Consider the following 15336-nt stretch of genomic DNA (forward strand, 5'->3'; position numbering starts at 1 on the left):
CGTAATAATAAGTTATTTAGGTGAGTTCATGAAAAATATTACAATGAAAAACATTCTATAAAAATAATTAAGTTCTAAATATAAAAGCAACCATCTAATTTTTTTTTTTTTTTTTTAATGGAAGTTTTGGAATTCTCCAGCATTTAGATATGGAAATCAAATAAGACAAAGTGGAATGCAAAACCTTTTGAATAAATCTTTAATTTACCTATTTACTTATAATATTTTATCCAGCCTATGGGTCCATTTCAAATTTAAATCTATTGTCACATCTCATATTTGCTTTTTTAAACACAAATTAATAGGAGAAAGAAAACTTAACAATATCTCATAAATCAATATTGCAGATCACTGACACACACGTAGTCACAAAAAAACTCGAGAGCAGCATGACATTAAAGGCAATTTTAAGCGATCGTGAGCAAAGTAGTTTCTGTGTACATTAGCACCAGATCTAACAGTTGGTCTTGAAAATGCACGATTATCTGATGTTGAATCCTGTTGCAATGTTTCTATGCTGACATCTTCAATAAACCTTTATCAGTGCAAAAGTATAAATCTATGCGTAAAAAGTGTACAGTGTTCCGCCACATATTCATCTAGTCACAGATTCTTATTTCTAACATTGTAGAAAAAAAGTGCTTTGCTGCCATGTTGTGGCATCCATTGGCATTACCTTTGAGGGTGCCGGGGGGTGAATAGAGGGGGAACACTGCACTTGGAAAAAAAAACTGCAGCAAGTAATTTTTTTTGCAGGTGGTAGCACACAATTAGCACTGACTGACACATTCCAATAGAATATTTCAAGTAGCGTCACAACACAAAGCCACTTCTTGGTTTTTGCAAAAACGTCCTGTATGAATGGTTAAAAATGATTCAAATTAACGTCCTTGACACTTTTCTATTTGTTCTGTTACGATAAACACATCTATCAAATTTCGTGTTGATTGTTGAAGTTGGTGTCAGAGGCTGGACTGGGATTAAAGATTAATAATATATGCACCACTTCATAGAAGTACAATGAATAAAAAAAACAACCTCTGACACTCATTAATACATTCATCATAGTGTGTGAAAAATAGGTAAACAAAACGGAAAAAAAAGTAGAAATATATTTGATAAGACTACATTTTCTTTCAAACAAAATCCCAAATAATGCCATTGCGTCTCAGTATGGAATTTGTAATACTGTAGTTGACCTAAATATAATTCAACCTTATAATTGGGGTTAGTTAAAATGTAGCTTATTTGTGGGAGGCTCAGACTTGTTTTAATAGAATATTTCGAACATTCATCAAAGTGCTCATGTCATAAGTGTGACCATGTAAAATGACGCTAAATGGCCCAAAATGGTACAACAGATACTGGTAAGATGTGTCAGCGTCATTAAAACAACAACAACAAAAGTTCACTTAAGTCGTTGAGTCACATTGGCCAAGGCCACGGCAAACGCCTGGACCGCCGAGAAGGGATACTGGAAATCCAGGATGTAGGCGTTCCCATCAATGCGTCCGAACTGCATCACCTAAAGAATTGTCAGGATGTAAATACAGTAAAGAACCAAATGGTGCCACCCGTAACTTGCCATCAAAATACCTGTCGGCCGTCAAGCTCAATCTGGAAGTTCTTAGCAGACTCCTGTGTGACCCGTCCTCCAAAGTCCAGCTGGTAGACCTGCGTGGCTTCATTCCACAGAGGCTGCTTGTTGGCCATCACGTAGACGAAGCCCTGGCTGCCTAAACTACGGTCCTCACGTTCGTTGGCCTTGCGGCACTTAATTTCCTCCAGCTCGCTGGCCATACGAAGGCTACGCTTGTTCTTCCAGCTCTTCTTGCTGCTCTGGTTCTGGTTCATCAATTCGTCACCGCTGATAAAAAGCTCTGGCTCACTCTCTGAGCTGTCCTGGAATTCGTTGGCAGCCCGGCTCATCTTCTTGGTTCTGTTGAGTTGCTCCCGGGGTCCCTTGGGCTTCTTCTTTTCTCTGCTGCCCAGTCGCGGGCTGGCGATCAGAGAGTTGAAATCAGACAGCGCGCGACCGTCTTTTCTGGACACCGAGGACATGTTGGCCTCCTCGGCTCGGCTGTCCAGTCTCTTGCGACTTTTTTTGTTGAAGCGGTCTGACTCCTGCGTGACAGGACTTTCGTTGAGAGATGGTGGCTCCGGAAAGCTGTTCCCAGACTCTGCCAGATCTTCTGTGACGCATTTAGAGGGGGGTAACTCGGAGGGTGGCGGCGGAGGGGGCAGAGGGGGTGGCGGTGGTGGTGCAGTCGGAGGGGGTGGTGACAGAATCGGCTTCTCTAATATCTGATGAGTTTTGGTTGGAAGAGGAGGTGCGGGAGGGTCCTGCCTGGGTGGCGGGCAGGGGTATGGGTTCCACGGATGCAAGTTGACAGCGTGCAACTGAAGTCCGGCGCAGGAGCTGGCCCCCGGGTACATTGGGGGAAGGGTGCAGCACGCCAAGTTAGCCAGACTTGTGGAGTACCCTGTCGATAAAACCAAATTGGAGTCCTGTTGAGCAAATGGAACAGGTAGAACCACTTCGCGTGGAGCACACTGCGGTGGGGGTTTCTGTAAGGTCTGCATGGGAGGTCTACTGTGGCCCACACCGGGAGGGAAGGGAGAAAGAGATATCTGGTAGCCTGATGGGAAGGTGAGGGTGCTCGTGCTGGGACTGGATGGGGGCTTAGTTGTAAGGACAAACGGGAGCCGTGTCACATCTAAGTGCTGGGCCTGGCCGAGGATGAGAGGAGGCGGTTTGTGAGGAGGCGGCGGCGGGACCAGCATAGTTTGTTCTGGGGCGAGCCAGAACTCCTCTGCGGCTGAGGCGTCCCACTGGTAAGGTGGAGGACGTTTTGCGATGAGGCCGACGTCACCGAGGGTCATCTGCCGGACGGGCTTGTCCAGGTGACAGTGCTGGCTCAGAGTCTCGTCCTCTGTGAAGGCGGAGTTGACGTACACGGTTCTGTCCCGGCTTGTGTCCGTGGAACCCAGGAGGCTGTAGGATGATTGGGAGGGGCTTTTGGAGTGGACAATGATTGTGCTGTGGTGTGCTCCTTTGCCTGGGGGGAAGTCCTGCCTGACCACTGTTCCACCGGCAATGCCGCTACTGGATGTCCCACCTCCGCTGACACTAACGCTGGTGCCGCTGCTGTTGCTGCTGCACTGCGTGCATGTGTACAACGCTGTGGGCAACCTCTGCTGGTAGGTCAAACCCAACGCGCTGTTCATCTTGGCCTTGGTGGGAAGCGTCCTGGAGGTGTCCATCATGGAGGGAACTTTGAGCGTCATGTCGTGGCGGTCGCGGCGCAGAGTGGCATGAATCAGACTGCTCTCCAATCTCTGTGGCGGAGGAGCGAGGGTAGCTGGGACTTGATTGGCCGGATCGGGATAAGGGGGCGGGTCGCCACTTGGTATGGAGTACCGTGGGACTGACAGACGGCTGAGTGTTGCTGAGCTGTAGGGAAGGTGAATCTTTTCATTCTCAGAGGAGGTTACCTTCAGCGTGGCCGAGCCATGGGCAGTGTACGCATTTTGGTTGCGGACGAGGCGCCTCCGGGGGCGGCAGACTTCCTCCACGTTGCCGCTGCTGTCGAACGTGGTGATCCTTTCATACCCGAGAGGTGTCGGGTACTGTATGGTCACCGGCTGAAGCAAAAAGTCGTCCTTCTTCAGGCAGGTATCCGGAGCCAGGATGCTTGGGCTGTCGCAGTCCGTGACCAGTGTTTGAGCCGTCGCTTCCACCGTGGCTGCCGCTGATGCCACCGTACCCGGGTACGGAGGAGGAGGATTCACCTTCCTCACCTGAATCTCCACAGAACCACCATCTCTGGTACTAAAAGAAGGGGGTAAAGTCCGAGGCAGGCTTGGCTTCAACATGTGCTCCCGGTCCAGTCCGGGCTCGGTGGATGGCGGCAGAGGGAGTGGAGGCAGGAGATGTATCTGCTGTAGGGAAATGGTGGGGTAGCCGCTGGGCGCCGGGGGCAGCGTCATTTGCATCTTCAGCTGCTGCTGCATTTGCTGGTGCTGCCTTTGCATTTGCTGGTGCTGCTGCTGGATCTGCTGGTGCTGCTGCTGGAGCTTTTGCTGTTGCTGTCTCATCTCCTGAATCTGCTGGCGGATCTGCTGCTGCTGTTGCTGCATCTGCTGCTGCTGCTGTTGCATTTGTTCATGCTGCATCTGCATTTGATGCTGCTGCTGCTGGAGCTGTTGCTGCTGCTGAAACTGGTGGTTCCCCGCCACCGGTGGTGGATTCTGCGGCATCTGTTGATGCTGCTGGACTTGGTGCTGCTTCTGATGCGGAGGCTGTTGGTGGTGAAGCTGTTGAAGATGATGCCGTTGCTGCTGCTGGGCCTGCGAGGGTTGCGGCTGCTGCCTGGACTGCAGCTGCTGTTGGCGAGGCGGCTGGGGCCGCGGCTGCGGCGGGGGATGATGAGGCGGTGGCGGGGGAGGTAGCGTACCAGGTAGAAGCGGACCCATCTCCAGCCTATTGAAGATCACCTGCCCGGGATTTGGGTATCTGGCCGGAACGGGATACGGTGCGGCAGTCTGGCTGTGGTCAGAAACGGGGACGGAGACAGATGCGGCAGCCGCCGCTGCACTAGTCGTGGGATTGGTGAGAACATCAAGTTTAATGTTCTGATTGGCCAGGAGAGACTGGACCAGGCCGATGCTCTGAGTGGGCGACATGGCCTGAGCCGGGCTGTGGATGGGAGCGATGGGAATGTTGACAGTGCAGGGCGGGTTGTCTCCTGACGATGTGCCCATCACTTCACACAAGGAAAAGTCGGTTAGTGGAAGCCAACAAGTACGACGACTTTGTTTCTGTGCTCATTTGTCAGGGTTACTACTTGTTTATTTTTACAGATTGAATCAGTACTTTTACCTTCACCAGTTTGTTTTGAAACAAGTATCTGTACTTTTAAAAGCCATCTTTGCTTTTAGCACATGAAAGACATATGAGGTGTTGATACATGATGAACCTGGTAAGTCATCTTCATCCTCGCTGAACACGTTGGGGTTAAACACAGGCAGGCTCATGAAGTCATGCGATATCTTGCGCACCTCCGGCAGGTAAATGGTCATCTGCCGCGGTTGCAAATGAAGCAGACTTGTCTTGTAGATGACTGAAAAACCCAAACACAGCAACACTCAGCCAACATTAAGCCAAGTTGTGACGGCGATCGGTACCAGACGTCATGGCTGATGTAGCAATGTTTTGTTTTTTTAACGACACTTACCTGCGCCAAGATTGGCAGGCAAAAACGAAGCCAGTCCCACAATTTTGAACTTGGTCCCCCAAATGTTGGATGTAACCTGAGCCAAGTAATTGTGCTGCAGAGCACAGTGATGGAAGATAGTCTCAAAATAAAAATGCTACTGCTTATGCTATGTGCTAGCAGGTAGCGCATGCTGTACCTCGGTGAGTCCGTCCATGGAAAACTCCCGGCGTGTCAGGCTGGGTGATCGAACCAGCGGCTTCTTGGATGGCAACCGAGGGGACCGCTGGCCCTCCTGGTGGGCGCGGGACAGTTTTGGAGATTTGCGCACTTCCAAGTTCATTCTATGCAGCAAAAATAATGTCATTTGCTGTTATCTTATCAATCAATACAGTCAGACTTAAATGGCGTAAAAATCGGGACGCTCGGCAGAAATCTGATAAGATCATTTGAATCAGCTTTGTATACCATAAATGTTAGCATCATCAAGCTAGTGGAAAATGCTAAATAGAATTTTGTGATTCAAATCATCTGTTTGATTTTTTCTATAAGAGTAATGCTGCAAGTTGGGTTTAAAATACCTCTTTATGGTTCAAACCATGAATATAGGCAATTATAAATACTTGATTGTTAGGCCCGCCCACCTGTTTCCCCTGGAAAACTTGGGTGACTTTTTGCCAACCCATTCATCGCTCAACTCCACATCACTCGAGTCGGAGCAGTTGCAGCTGTCAGCGTACGAGATCATGGGGTTGACGCACACCTCGTCTAAAAGAGAACACGTGAGGAAAACTGAGTTCATTTCCAATGACCACACCCAAGCCTGATGACCTCCATACATTCATTCAAGAAATGACTTGGACTGAACCAGTTTAACAAAATAAAGTCGGCCAAAAGAGATAAAAATCTGCGACCATATGCCATCATCCGAAGAAATTCAAAAGGGCCCCAAAAGGAACCCAGGACTCCCTTGAGGTCAGTGTGGCTCAGACTTAAGATTAGTAAAAGACTGGGCAAAATTGACACGGCAGAGGTTCAAAACAAACAAAAAAGTAATTCTACTATTGTTTTTTGTTATTGTAAACTAATTCAGGAGTGAATTTAAAATCTAAAAATAGGACAAACCTCTGGTGTTTGAATTGCTTAAAAAGAGAAGAGAACAAATCCACCATGCTTTGAGTGAAGTGCAGCCTCCTCACCCGCTTTGCTGTCAGTTTTAGGATCCATGATGACAAACTCGGGCCTCAATTTGCTGATGCGCCGGCCCTTCAGGATGGGCACCAGCCCTCCCAGGTACTCCAGGTAGAGGGTGAAGCACGGGCCGCCCGCCTCGGGGCTGTCCTCCGCCCGCTTCATGGTGCAGTGCAGCCGCTCGTTGCCCGTCGTGGGGTAGCTGACAAAGTCTCGGATGTTGTTGGGGTCCGGAATTGGGGGCTTGATGGTGGGGATGAAGGCCGTGGTGACGTAGGAGCAGAGCAGCGAGGGCATGTTGAGCTTGCCCACATCCTTCTCCTCCCGTAGGGCGCTGGCGATGCCCTGTTGGCACAACAGCTGCAGGCTGGCCACGCGGTGCTCCACGCGCACCACGTACAGGGCCGGACCGCAGGCCAGAAACAGCCGCGAGTCCCGGTGACCCCAGCAGATGGTGGTGATGGGTCGCTGAAACCACCAGTGCAATTTAAGCGGGTGATTTCGGGTCGCTGCCAAGTTGCCAACATCCCTCAAAGCCTTTGGTACCTGTGCAGGTGTTTCAAGAGTGTAGATGTGTTCCCCTTGCACGTTGTAGAACTTCACCAGAGCGTTCCTGGTTAAGCCAGCGTCGGAAGGCAGCCCGTGTCTCTCCATGCCGGCCACAGCCAAGAGATCGCCCTGGGAACACCACTGCGCCTCCACATCTGGAAACGTCATGGGGGGGTGGGGGTCAAGCAGGCCAAAACAAGCATCTCCTTTATCGTACCTTTTAAGCCCGAGCGAATGACGGCGGGGGACAGGTCATCGTAGTTGTTCATCAAGCTGATTTCCCCCGATAAGAAGGTGACCGTCAACAAAGGCTTGACTCGCCTCACTAAATGCATCAACATCAAGCCACAGCAAATGTTAGCCAGATGCGGTCACACAAGTTCCAATGAAGCCACTTGCCAGTCTTCCAAGATCAAGCGCTTAAGGGCCGGCCGGGTACCTAAAGGCAGGAAGTTGTCGTCGGAGTCGGTATCGCTCTCGGTGCTGTCCTCCACCAGGAAGTCAGGGCAGTTCCAGGACATGCCCACGATGCCGTCTGATTCGTGCAGCAGCACGTGGGCCAGCATACGGCCGTGGCAGTCCATCACGATCACCTGGCCGTCGGCCGTCCCGAACAACACCTGAAACGCGCCTCCCATGTTGCTACAGCTCTTTACCGACAAGCGCCGATCTTTTTCAAGCTGACAGTCGATCATGGTTGGTTTTGTGAGTGTGTTTGTAAGAGACTTTCAGTAGTGTGTCCACCTGCTGGTCGTCTGGTGTCCAAATGCCGCACGTGATCTGGCTCTCCAGGTTGATCTCCGAAGACCAGTGCCGCTGACCGCTAACCGAGCCCACCAGCACGAAACCGTCGCGGTAGGCGATGAGAGCTTGAGTTCCGTCATGGGACCACGTGAAGTCGCTGACCTGCGGCCGGCGGTACAAAGGTCACAACGCGGAGATGCTCCAATGCCCGCCAAAACGTAACAAGCCCCTTTGTCAACATTGATGACGTGAAGGACTGAAGCAAAATGCAAAAGAGAAGTAGGTGACTCATGCTTGCATGGTGGTGGACCTTTTTGCCACAAAGACTTACTTGGGCTCCTCTGTCGTTGACCAGCTCCACAGACCATCTGCCCTCGTATTGAATCCACACGAAAATTCCTCCCTCCATATCGCACGTGGCCAACTTCTGGAACGGTTCATTCCAACGCACCAGCACAACCTTCGATACAAACGAGCAACAAATACCAACTATTTGGTAGCTTCAAACGGAACGCATTTGGTACCCATGGTGAAACGCAGATCGTGCGTAAGTCGTACCTCGCTGTTGTGTCCCCTGAGGTTGAAGTTGATCCTCTGCGGGGTGCTCCTGTCCCTGCGGCAGTGACTAGAGGTGAAGGTGACGCCCACCACGCCGCGGCCGTTGCCGGTGGCGAGCCATCCCTCCTCGTAGTAGCGCCGGCGGCACACAGGCTTGTCCTTCTCGCTCTTGGGCACGCGGCCCTTCCACGACAGGCACAGGATGTTGGAGTCGCTGCACAGGATGGGACCGTGTTCCACGGCCGCCAACATCCCTACTGAGTGGCCCGGCTGCACGGAGACACGACACGACCGAGTTAGGTCAGCCTCGCCGGACACTTCATTAGCTACACTTCAATTTGATCGCCGTACAGCTGGCTCAGAATTGGCTGCAATGACACTTCCAAGTTGAATCTGGCGGAATAGAGGTCTGGTGGATCACCTACCTCATAGCTTCTGGACATGTTGAGTCAAAAAGCCTCCGTGGAAGGCGTCCATGTTTCCATTCAGATGACAAGCCCTCAATGGACGCTGGCGATGGGCTGGCTTTCTCGTTTAGTCTCTCCCGAAGTGGACGTGAAGGCCTTGGCGACCATTCGGCTCAGAGTTTGACGCCACTGGCCCAAATGTCTCCCTCCTGTTGCAATGAAAGATTCAAATGAGTATCATTCCATCCAGCCTACAGTATAAAGGATGACACTCTTAGGGAAATAATCATCATTCCGCAGCATGAACCTTCTGTCGTTTATTTATTTATTTATTTATTTATATTACATCTTTATATAAATGTGTCTCTATGCAACAGCAGCACCGCCGCACTGATAGAATTGGCCCGTCGCCATGCCGACCAACACAGCCTGTTCATCCGATTCTGACATCATCACACCCTCTGCCGTCACCCCATCACTCATGCAGATCCTCAATTTTCACCTCCTCCGTGTGCATGTTCATGGCATAAATTGCCCGCATTTGTTTTGACTGACTGGCGGAAAATACAGCGGGATATGCTAACGGTGGGGGGGAACAAAGACAGCAAGACGAGCATCATTTAGCTTTAATAATGGAAATTTGCATTCGAAGGACAAGCACGATGCAATCGGACGTACCAATGATGCTGATGATTCCGATCCAGGCGCTGTCTGGCTGGCTGGCTGCAGCGAGCGTCTGTCGCCTTGCAGTCCGCTCCTCCGTTTGCGCACTTTAGGTGGGAGCGCAAGGCGCGAGGCGCGAGGGGCGGGGCTGCTTGCTTCCTGAGCCGGTTGCCGTCAGCCAAGTCGACTCGTTCAATGCGCGGCGAATTGTCAGGCGGACTCAGTTGAGACGAAAAATACGACAAAAAAGCGCCTGAGCGCCCTGACGCACATTTGCATCTGCTGAAGTAGCTCAAAATAAATACTCTTCCTTTTTTCTCTGGAGTATTTATTAAGAATAAAGCGTTTACGTATGAAGGTCAGAGATCTCTGATCCTCAAGGATATTAATACATGTTAAAAAGACCTGGAGTTCATCATTTGTTACAGACGGGATATTCTTGGCTCAGGGCAAAATTGACCTGCAACATTTGTGTGCGTGGAAAATGAGGAGCAATCAAGCTATAAACTTCACTCTGCAGACATACCATATTGCTTCTTAATGAAAAGAATTACAGTAATATTGTTAATTTTTTTGTCAAGGATAAAAAATACAGGCCTGTGAGTGTTATAAGATCTGCCTACACGCGTTTTTCCAACATTTGTGTTCAATTTGCTTAAATGGTCAACCATCGATGCTAACTGTTAGCGAGCCATTATATGATAGCAGGAAACTAGCGGGGGCTGTTCTTAAGGCACATGTTCAGTTTAAGTCAGGTCACTCGCATCTCAAAAAGCCACCGTATTTAGAAACAAATCTCAAAACTGCGCGCCTCACAGGGTCGTTAAAGCGACACCCTTCCCTCGGATAGAATCTTCACATTTTTTATGACTAGCTTCAAGTGCAGGACTCTTGGAACGCATGGATGATGCTGTTATAGGCAGGCGGTGGCGTTTGCGAGGGCAGGAACCCCTTGAGTCCGTTCCCACCCAGCCAGAAGGAGTGGCGCTTGTCAGGGACCAGGGCCGCCGAATCGGCCGTGTCCTCGGCCGGGCTCGCCCGGGTGTCCTCTGCCATCTCCAGACTGCCTTTCCTGGGCATAGGTCGAAAGGTGGACGTCTCCGGTCCCAGTTTGCTCCCCACAGGTCCCACCGGCTCCAGCGAGGGCTGGCGGTAGACACTGAGGAAAGTGCTACGGTACAGGCCTAGCTGGCCATCCGCCGGGATTTGCGAGCGCGAAGATCTGCCGGCTTTCTTGCGCGAGCGTCGGGTGATCCGGGCGGTGATCCGGGCGGTGGCCCGGCGGCGGGACGCCCACGTCAACAGGACGTAGACCAGGGCGCCCAGAAGCAGGCCCACTAACACCGACAAGCAGAAGGCCAGGATCATGTCGCCTGGGAGGAAGACAATGCCGAGCCTTAGGGCATGCAGCCAATTCATTGAAAAATCACAACACAGATGAAAAAAACTCTTTGGGTGCTTTCATAGGGTGCTTGAAGATATTGTCCAGTGAGTTTGGAAGTCAAAATTCATTCTACTTTTGTCAGCAGTGAAAAACTGTTGTATTTTTATTCATGGTGTATTTTCTTATCAATTTTTAATCGTTTTTCCAAGTGATTTTTAATCAAGATTAAAAAAAGGCTCACACTTTTAGTACTGGCTTCCCTTTTTCTTTTATCACTGGAAACAAATATGACCAAACATTTTTAAAAAATCACTCCCAACATAATTAGTAGTTAAACTTTAGAGTTTTCTTCTATTTCCATACTCCGATTTTTTTTCTCACTCAAAACCTGTGAAGATGTTCATGTCCCAAACATATTTACTGCTATAAGAAAGAATAAGAAGCGCATGGCCTTTAAGCTCAACAACAAACATCGTCTCGACTATCGGCAAATCTCCAAAAGTGTTGACCAACAAAGTCTCAGATCCAAAACAAAACAAAAAAACGCTCTCACTCACCCGTATTAAAAGATCGGAGTATCTCCAGAAAAGGGTCGGTCTGGTTGTGTGCCATCTTTGCTAGCGTTTCTCCACTAGCACCTTTCAGAGCAGCTTCTGCTTCTTGCACAACTGGCTCTGGAGGAAACTTTGCAGTCACGCTTCCTTCCCCCCTTTTTAAAATTAGCGTCGCTTATCTACATCGCCTGGTTTCCCTTCATCATTTCCTCAAGATTGATTACCTTCTGGATGAAATAAACGGCGACTTATTTGTGTTTTATTTGATCCTTTTGCAGCTATCATCAAATATGCATCACTAAGAAAGACAAAAAGAAGCCGAAATGGAAGCATCCGCGATTGGTGACTGTTGGCTCTCTAGCTCGCAGTCCCTGTGGGGATTTCCTTCCATTGTTGGCGTGTTTTCCATTTCATGCCGCCTCCAAGCTACAAAAGAACCTTTGGAGAACATGCTGTACTGCTGCCTATTCAATTTCGTCTTGACAAATTTCAGAAAGTTTAGCGCATTTTCGCAATGGCTAAAATGCATCATTAGTTTCTTCTTGTAAATTGCTATTTTTATTCTGCCCATTATTTTGCCATGGATCAAGTTTCTCACGAATCTGATTTGGCAATTTAGAGAATGTATTCTTGCACGTTAAGTGAATATTCTGCCATTGTGGATTTATACAGATTGCGTCGGCTTTTGTTAGTATTAACATTTCCATTGCTAACGCGTGAAGAGACTTTTGTGGCATTTGTCCCGAGGTGGCAACCCTGTAGCTCAGCCCCTTTCCACGTAAGACTCATGCTTTATTGGGACTCAAATGGAGAAACAATGCGCTTTTGCAATGCTGTTTATTAGAAATCCATAAATACAAGAAATACAATTTCAAAAGCTCAACATCAATTCTAGAGCTTCAGTCTTCTCATTCATTCAATAGCATGTCTTTAACATTAATCTTGCTTCAATTCTAACCATTCTGGAGCTTGTTTCATTCAGGACAATCTCCGGCTGCTGTGCTTCTTTAAATTCACAGAAAAATTTGAAAACATTTTTTGGAGATGGATGCAGAAGATGCGTCGTCGCGATTCTCACATCTGCCAGATATCAATCAGTTTCATGTGGCCCATTGTTCTCACATATGTGACTGTGTCGAGTTCGACTAGAGACGTGTAGGTGAAGGTGGCATTGCCGGTGATGCTGATGGTGATGGAGCGATTGTCCTCGCCAGCCAAGATGACCATCTGAACAGCAAGACGGCAGAGTGAGCGAAGGGGCGGCGTGCAGAGCTGCAAGCACTAGGCGCGTAGCGGCAGCGGCGAGAGAGCCCAGAGTTTGCTTTTTACCTCAAAGAATTTGCCTTCCTCAAAGGGGAAGGTGGTCTGAGAGCGATCCGGTTTCACCATGACGTTGCCAGTCGTGCGGCATTCCCGCACAAACACGTACTGTTCGTTTTGGAATTTGAAGCGAGCGCTCAGGTAGGCCACCACCTGGTAATTGTGGTACAGGTCTGTGTCCAGGCTGACAGCAAAACTGCAACACAAATACACAAAAATTAACAGTCGGGTTGTCACGGTAAAATCCTTTTGGGGCGGGGATTTTGCTGGGTACCATGTTGGGTGTTCAAAAACTTTCCCTTTGACAACGATGCGCCGACCCGGTTTGAAAGGTTGAATCAGTTCCCCGACAAGATTATTGACAGTCTGGGGGGAAAAAAAAGATTGGGTGTATGTAGTAACAACTAAAATGCAGTAGCATGTGCGCCACACACAACAAAAAATTACCCCCCCATAATTTGTGATTTGCATCATCACGAGTTTGCTCGAGCAGACGATCTCCGGTAGGTTTTGCTGCGCCGCTTTGCTTTGTTGCAAATTCTGATTGACAGGAAACAAGACACAATTAGCGTCATTATGGTGTCAGCCCCTCCCTCCCTCCCTCCCTCCAGGTCGACGATCACTCACAAACTCGACTTTTCCCGCAACGGTCAGCTGATTGACGAGTTCAAATGCCAGTCGTTCCGTCAAGTTCAACGCGTTCTCATTGGCTGTCATGACGGTGTAGAGAGTCGGCTGATGCACAACGGGCGCGACTGCCACGGTGGGTTTGGGAGGGGGAGCGGGCTTGTCATTTTCCTTGGCATTGGCATTGTGTTTGAATTCATCCGAATCAAATTGAATTTCAGGTTCGGAATCCTGATCGTTGCTGTTGGAGCCGAGTGCGCCGTACATGCGAAGCAGCGGCAGCGTGATCGAGATGGTCAGCACGACTACGACAGCCACTGCGATGGCCACCTGACAAAAGTGGGACAAGTCATGCAGTTAGTCACAAAACATAAAAACAGTTCCCTCAGCCTGTGCGTCTCCGTGTATTAAGTGGGCACCCTCTAGTGGCGGAATCGTATTAAAGGAGGAAAAAAGAGCGTGTCACTGATGCAAACGCGCATTCAACAATTTTAAAGCAGAACTGAATATAAAAGCACACATGGGGGAAAAAACGTGAAAATTAAGTTTGTATTTGAAAAATGTCGTGAAAATTAACGGTATTTTTGTGGATCTTGAGTCAAGATTTTTGACATTGTAAAGTTGAAATTGGAATGACTAGTCAAACGTGTTGCAAAATTGGATGTTGACGTAAAGTTGAAATTGAAAAAACTAGACAAAATTGTAGCTTTCGCAAAGTGTTCGTTCCAAATCACAAAAATTATATTCACTTTCTAGTCTTGGCCACTGAATATTGAGAACCTCCTACACAACGTTTAGCTTTGAATGCTGCGATCTTACCAAAAGTTTCCAGTGACAGTTTCGCATTGTGAAGGACGAAGCAGCAGCAAATGTGCAAACGGGTCAACTGGCGCCGACGCCTGACAATTGCAAGCAAATGTGCAAACGGGTCTACTCGCTCCAACGCCCGACAGTTGCACGCAAAGGCGTCTACTCGCTCCGACGCCCGACAATTGCACGCAAAGGCGTCCGGCAACCTCGTTATGGGTCAAGCAGCACTTTGGAAGGCGTTTGTGTTTCATTTGTTTGTGACGCACTTTGTGTCGCCTTGCCAAGTACGACTGTACATGTAAGGCATGAAAGCTGCAAGGCAAGCAAAGCTTTGTCAGCTTTCAAGGTCGCTTTACAGTGGCGTTGGCTGACGCCGCAAGTGCTTTCGAAAAGTTCTGCATCGTGTTTTGCTGTGTTGCAAGTGTTTGTGTCAGAATGCTCCATATCAAAGTTTCTTCCAATCTCTTACATAAAATGAACATGTTTATTTACTGGAAATGTTATATCAATAAATTCTTTAATTAATATAATGGTCGTCGATTATGCTTGAATTTTGGTTTGTACGTAGAACGATGTGGTTTAATCACAATTTGGGGTAGTCCAACATATAGGACTAGTGGCGCAATGGATAACGCGTCTGACTACGGATCAGAAGATTCTAGGTTCGACTCCTGGCTAGTTCGCTTTTTTTATTTTGTAGCGGCACTTGAATTACGAGATGCAAGGTTGGATTAATCCTCCGATTTGTGGAGTTTGCCTGTTGCCTGTGTACCTTAATCTGGGTTCTGCGGTTTGCACCTTCAAAGCTCATTGACCACTCTGCTGTTTCATATTTAAATTCATTAACAAAGATTATAATATATGTAAATACATATAAAGAATTGTGACATCTGACATTTTAGAATTAAATACTTATAGAATACATATAGAACGGCTTTGTTCTTTATTTTGTGATGTAGCTCCACTTTTGTCCACTTGGTGAAGGCACATGATTGTGTTTTGACACTGAAGATTTGAAAGAAGAGAAAACACAATCCGATGTTAAAAACCAAAAATCAAACTCTATATATCAAATGTCTGGCCAGCCCCAAGGTAAAAGAGGTGCATTTCATGTTTGTTATAAATGAAGATGCAACTGCATCTTTTTTTTTTTGTGGCGTTACCATGGAAACCCGGCAACATACACTCACTTCCGGTGTGCATCTTGGCATGAGCTACCCGGATGAATCCGAACGCAATAACGGTAGAACAAAACTAAACCTTCGTGTTTGTGTACTTTTCAGTGTTTTAGTCGTCCAATACGTAATAGTTTT

The 15336-nt window shown here is 48.3% G+C and overlaps 3 protein-coding genes and 1 non-coding gene across 4 annotated transcripts; 1 reads left to right on the plus strand and 3 right to left on the minus strand.

The window, feature by feature from the left end:
• Positions 1-185: 185 nt before the first annotated feature.
• On the minus strand, positions 186-9553 carry tulp4b (TUB like protein 4b). The gene is made up of 15 exons (XM_037241838.1): positions 9344-9553; positions 8684-8874; positions 8259-8528; positions 8032-8160; positions 7701-7862; positions 7396-7576; positions 7174-7281; positions 6954-7111; positions 6416-6875; positions 5861-5984; positions 5416-5560; positions 5238-5331; positions 4980-5123; positions 1597-4766; positions 186-1525 (listed from the first exon to the last, which is right to left on the minus strand). Exons 2-15 carry the CDS (start codon positions 8699-8701, stop codon positions 1409-1411), a joined length of 5280 nt encoding a protein of 1759 aa, XP_037097733.1. The 5' UTR covers positions 8702-8874; positions 9344-9553; the 3' UTR covers positions 186-1408.
• Positions 9554-9956: 403 nt separating this feature from the next.
• myct1b (myc target 1b) lies at positions 9957-11646 on the minus strand. The gene is made up of 2 exons (XM_037241839.1): positions 11270-11646; positions 9957-10701 (listed from the first exon to the last, which is right to left on the minus strand). Exons 1-2 carry the CDS (start codon positions 11322-11324, stop codon positions 10205-10207), a joined length of 552 nt encoding a protein of 183 aa, XP_037097734.1. The 5' UTR covers positions 11325-11646; the 3' UTR covers positions 9957-10204.
• A 441-nt stretch (positions 11647-12087) lies between these two features.
• LOC119116627 (galectin-8-like) lies at positions 12088-14140 on the minus strand. The gene is made up of 6 exons (XM_037242130.1): positions 14033-14140; positions 13214-13543; positions 13034-13126; positions 12861-12952; positions 12596-12782; positions 12088-12493 (listed from the first exon to the last, which is right to left on the minus strand). Exons 1-6 carry the CDS (start codon positions 14057-14059, stop codon positions 12341-12343), a joined length of 882 nt encoding a protein of 293 aa, XP_037098025.1. The 5' UTR covers positions 14060-14140; the 3' UTR covers positions 12088-12340.
• Positions 14141-14633: 493 nt separating this feature from the next.
• Positions 14634-14706, plus strand: trnar-acg. The gene has a single exon. It is a non-coding gene; the product is annotated as a tRNA-Arg (tRNA).
• Positions 14707-15336: the final 630 nt, after the last annotated feature.

Source organism: Syngnathus acus, chromosome 22 (genome assembly GCF_901709675.1).
Source record: "Syngnathus acus chromosome 22, fSynAcu1.2, whole genome shotgun sequence".
Classification (NCBI taxonomy): Eukaryota; Metazoa; Chordata; class Actinopteri; order Syngnathiformes; family Syngnathidae; genus Syngnathus; species Syngnathus acus.

Excerpts from the sequence above, each read along its gene's own strand:
- tulp4b (XM_037241838.1), bottom strand. Across the intron at positions 5,985-6,415 it reads TAAAACTGACAGCAAAGCGG|ACGAGGTGTGCGTCAACCCC; the intron begins GTGAGGAGGCTG and ends GTTCTCTTTTAG. Across the intron at positions 1,526-1,596 it reads TTGAGCTTGACGGCCGACAG|GTGATGCAGTTCGGACGCAT; the intron begins GTATTTTGATGG and ends ACAATTCTTTAG.
- myct1b (XM_037241839.1), bottom strand. The coding sequence starts at position 11,324 with ATGGCACACAACCAGACCGACCCTTTTCTGGAGATACTCCGATCTTTT. Across the intron at positions 10,702-11,269 it reads ACTCCGATCTTTTAATACGG|GCGACATGATCCTGGCCTTC; the intron begins GTGAGTGAGAGC and ends TCTTCCTCCCAG.
- LOC119116627 (XM_037242130.1), bottom strand. The coding sequence starts at position 14,059 with ATGCGAAACTGTCACTGGAAACTTTTG. Across the intron at positions 13,544-14,032 it reads ACTGTCACTGGAAACTTTTG|GTGGCCATCGCAGTGGCTGT; the intron begins GTAAGATCGCAG and ends CACTTTTGTCAG. Across the intron at positions 12,953-13,033 it reads AAATCACAAATTATGGGGGG|ACTGTCAATAATCTTGTCGG; the intron begins GTAATTTTTTGT and ends TTTTCCCCCCAG.